Genomic DNA, 4,321 nt, shown 5'->3' on the forward strand with positions numbered 1-4,321 from the left:
TTTGGTTTACGGTTTAAACTGTTGGTTGTCATATCCAGGAAAAACAGGTAATGCGTTCAGTGCTTGCACATGAGCCTGGATGTTACTAGGATTAGAATTGTTCAGGTTAATTAAACTTTCAGGAACACTGGTCATTCCAACTGTCTGTTTAATGTCTTCGGAAGTTACAACAGGATCTTCATCCCTATGAGGTCGTCGAGATAGAGCATCCGCAGCTTGATTGCTTCGCCCAGGCTTGTAGTGAACATCAAAGTCGAATGATGCTAACTCTCCAACCCACCGTTGAGTATACTGCATCTATCTTAGCTGACTTGAGATGAGCAAGTGGATTATTGTCGGTAAAGACAATGAACTTTGTTCCAAGCAGGTAATCTCGAAACTTATCTGATATTGCCCATTTCATTCCTAACAGTTCAAGTTTCATGCTAGAATACTTCTTCATGTTTCGTTCGACTCTTGCCATCTTGGTTTTGAGAAAGTACTGCACCCAAACCTTGGGACGAGGCATCGACTTCAACTTCAACATGGAGAGGTCCAACCGTCAGCGAAAATCTAAATACAAAAGAACAGAAGCCTAAAAAGGACCGCAGCTCTTTCACTTTGCATGGTGTAGGCCAATCTCTAACTGCTGTAATTTTTGCTGGGTCTGCCATCACTCAGTCTCTGGTGATAATATGTCCTAGGTAAGATAAGATGTCGTCCAGATAGCATAGAACAGATTTAAAGAATTGATCTCGCAGACATGCTTGCATCAATCTTTCTCCTTAGAATAGGATACAAATCTTTAATGGTTTTCTCATATACGGCGGTGATGAGCAATGTATTTTGACAATGTTTACACTTTTAGCATTACATATCTTAACAGTAACTAACTGGGCCAAACGGGTTACGACACCGATTTCTCACCGAAGGACAATACATTTTTTATGTGAATCACGCCCTACAGTCATTCATGCATACATCATTTTACTAAAAAGAAATATGAATGTATTTTCTTTCCAGTATTAAATAAATAGATAAAATCAATTAAAAGATTGAAGCAAACTTACATTGCAGTAATCAGAGTGTGTAGGCCCCTGGTTCTTAAAAGGTGGCCCGCAGGCCAAATTTGTCCTGCGAAGAAAATTATTCTGGTCCGCTAGAAAAAATATAAATTATACAAAAAAATATTTAAAGAAACTGAAAATAATAACCATTTAATGAATAATATAATATATATATTTAATGAATAATATAATTTTAATAAAGCGAAGGCCAAAATGAAGTAGGGGTGGCCCATCCAGATCTTGAATTAAATCCGTTACAAACCAATTGACAAACACCAAAAGATTGGTAGTTTTAGTTCAGCTAAATATGACATAGCAGATTAAAAATAAAAACGTTACCATAGACTTGTTTTTATTATGAGTAGACCAGAGATTCTACTGGTGAAAAGGTTTTAGGCTTTAAATCTCCAGTATTTGGTGGATATAGGATGGGTGAAATTACAGAGAAATACATACTGTGTGCCAAACTATTAAGTTGAACAAACTTTGTATGACTGTTTTTACGATTAGTGTGCCTGTAATTTTATGTTTGGTTTGAAAATACTCCTACAGAATGTTGTTGTATGGACGCCAAAGTAGGTAACAGTATTTTGCTATGAGTAAACAAAAGCAAAATTAGTTTTACTTTGTGGAAAAAAATACCCATTTCAGGAAACTCTACTTCACACAACAGTTAAACTTGCACAAAGAAAGGAAGACAGGACAATTACCATTCTCCGACAACTAAAATAAAATATTTTGCTTTAAGGTGCCTGACTACTTGAAATCGACGAAAATCCCGAGATTTGTTTAATGTCATATGTGAAAATTATTCATAAAAACCCCAACAAACTATATATTTCTGGAAAGCTAATTAAAAGACAGAACTAGAAATGCAATCAAAACACAATGTTTAATGTAACCATACAAGAGTTATAACTATGGTAAGGGAGGCAACAAAATTTTTCAAAAATGTAAATAATAATTTCAAATTGCATCTTCTCTTTCAAACATGGTTAGATTAAGATTTGAAGTACTGATTATGAATGCATATATAGTAAAGAAAAGATGCTATGACTAGAACTTCTAGATTGTTGTCTGAACATAAAAAAAAATTTCTTATAGAAAATCATAGAATAGCTGTAGCCTGTAAAGACAAATGTGTGCTGAAAATTTGGTTCATTTTGGTTGAAAAACAAAAATTTAGTTACAAATTTTGTGATAAATATGCAGATTTGAGAAACAAGCTCTTGAATATTTTGTCGCATCGCGTTGCGCCGTTTCACAACTTTTTGCGTCTTGTTGGGGCACACTGAAGCTGAAAAACAATTATTTCTCAGTAATAATTCATATTTTACCCTATTTTATGCAATTGTACTACTTTATATGATAATTAATTGAAATACAGTGTCTCATTAGTCATTAAATTTTCCTGCCCCGTAATCTTCCTCGCCTGCTAAATGTTGGCCGGCTATCGCTTTCTTTATATTTTGTCTCTTTTTTTTTCTTTCCTCTCTACTATTAGCTTTTGAATCTCTGATTCTTTCCTGGTCTTTCCTGATTAGGGCTTTTATAGAATGAATATTCGTAGGAATATCCATGTCTCGCATAAAGTTCCATCGGCCGACGCTTCCCCGGTCCCATGCCAGAACAGCTGAATACAGGGCTCGTTCAACAGATTTTGCGCTCGAATATACCTCTTTGGGTGCCCTTTTCCAAATAGTCCTATTGAACGCTGCGTTTGCATTCTGCGTTAATCCAGGAGCACATCTCTTTAGTAGATTGATGTTGCTCAATCGTTCATAAAGTGGCAGCATCTCCGCTAAATATAAATATATATATAAGCCTTTTCTCATCCTCTTGTGAACATGGTTCACACAATCTAGTTTGCTGATTTTAAAATCTATTCCATATGGATGGTGTTTATCATTTAAATCATTTAGCGATTTTGAATTTCTGTGTGCATTTCCCACTCTCAAAATGATTATAGTGCCACACCATGTAGTCATCAGAGTCCTCGTCATCGTTTGCATGCACCTGACATTCCCTACATTCTTTAGATAGTACAATCGAGTCCAAAATTTTACCAGTGTCAACAGATATGACGACGCCAACACCATGGGTCGAACTAAATCCACGATGATGCCAAGTTCCATCATATGATACTGGAATGTCAATTACAGTATCCGGATCACCCTCCTCCTCCAAGTATAGTGACCGTACATTCTCTGCTGCACGGTCAAATTCCTCCTCAACAGCTTTTAGTAAACCAGAAAGTAGGGTTTTGTTGGTTTCATTCCAGGCTTTTTTCCCCGATGGTGGTGGCATATTCAAAACACTACATATATCAGTCATAGCCGAATGTCCAAGTCCAACCTCATTCATGGCATAGGTAACATTTTAGTTTGAGCTTGGAGCACAAACCCCTTCTTTTTTCTGGCAATTCCACAACCTGTAAGTAACCTGAAACGTGACCAAAAAAAAAGAAAATCGAGCTTCAGTTAAGGAAGAAAAAGAATATTTTATTAGAATAAGTATATATTTAAAAAATAAAGTGATTATTTTTTTACATTTAGTTACCTTTTTCACATCTGTGAGCACACTTCAAGGCAGCGTTCAGGCACTCAAGATCAATGAGTCTGTACCCGGTCCTGTGGTCTACACCTTCTAAGTTAGCACATTCTTCTGTCAGCTTGTCAATATTAGATTTCAGTTTCTTTTCAGAAGTTGTTGTAGATTTCGTATTTACACTGACCGGTTCTTGTTGCGGATGAACTGGTGGGTTAGGCCTGAGGTCACGACAAAGGTCACCTTCATCTGAACCTACTTGGCTGGGGCCAGCACCAGAGTTGGACCCCCTAGCCTCTTGTTCACTAGGCCTAGCTAACATATCATTATCATCTTCAATTCTAGGCATCTTATGCCATGGAATTCCCTTGAATCCTGATGACTTACGCTTTTTAGGCATTGTCAAACACAGACTTACTTGAAATTTGGCAAGAAATATAAAATATTGTATATAATTGGAGAGTAAATTCTGAACACACATGTATAGCTTTCTGGATAATTCTAACAAGAGAGGGCAGCATATCATACTGTTATAACAGGGATTTAGCTGTGTGTTGAGTCTATGAGAAAAAAATATTAAAAAATTGAAATTTTAATATGATAAACTAATCACTTCCTGTCATGAAAGAACTACTTCCTGTTTGTGACCTTCGTGACCTCTGCTATATAATTTTAAATTTAGGGTTAACTTGGGTCGCACAACACACAACAGGGGGCTTCGGCCACAG

At 36.4% G+C, this 4,321-nt stretch overlaps 1 protein-coding gene across 1 annotated transcript; it reads right to left on the reverse strand.

The window, feature by feature from the left end:
- Positions 1-1,809: 1,809 nt before the first annotated feature.
- On the reverse strand, positions 1,810-4,079 carry LOC117123007. Its single transcript, XM_033268795.1, has 2 exons — positions 3,606-4,079; positions 1,810-3,488 (listed from the first exon to the last, which is right to left on the reverse strand). Exons 1-2 carry the CDS (start codon positions 4,072-4,074, stop codon positions 3,403-3,405), a joined length of 555 nt encoding a protein of 184 aa, XP_033124686.1. The 5' UTR covers positions 4,075-4,079; the 3' UTR covers positions 1,810-3,402.
- Positions 4,080-4,321: the final 242 nt, after the last annotated feature.

This window comes from Anneissia japonica, unplaced genomic scaffold (assembly GCF_011630105.1).
Source record: "Anneissia japonica isolate Jap-2015-1 unplaced genomic scaffold, ASM1163010v1 scaffold1030_len608725_cov174, whole genome shotgun sequence".
NCBI lineage: Eukaryota > Metazoa > Echinodermata > Crinoidea > Comatulida > Comatulidae > Anneissia > Anneissia japonica.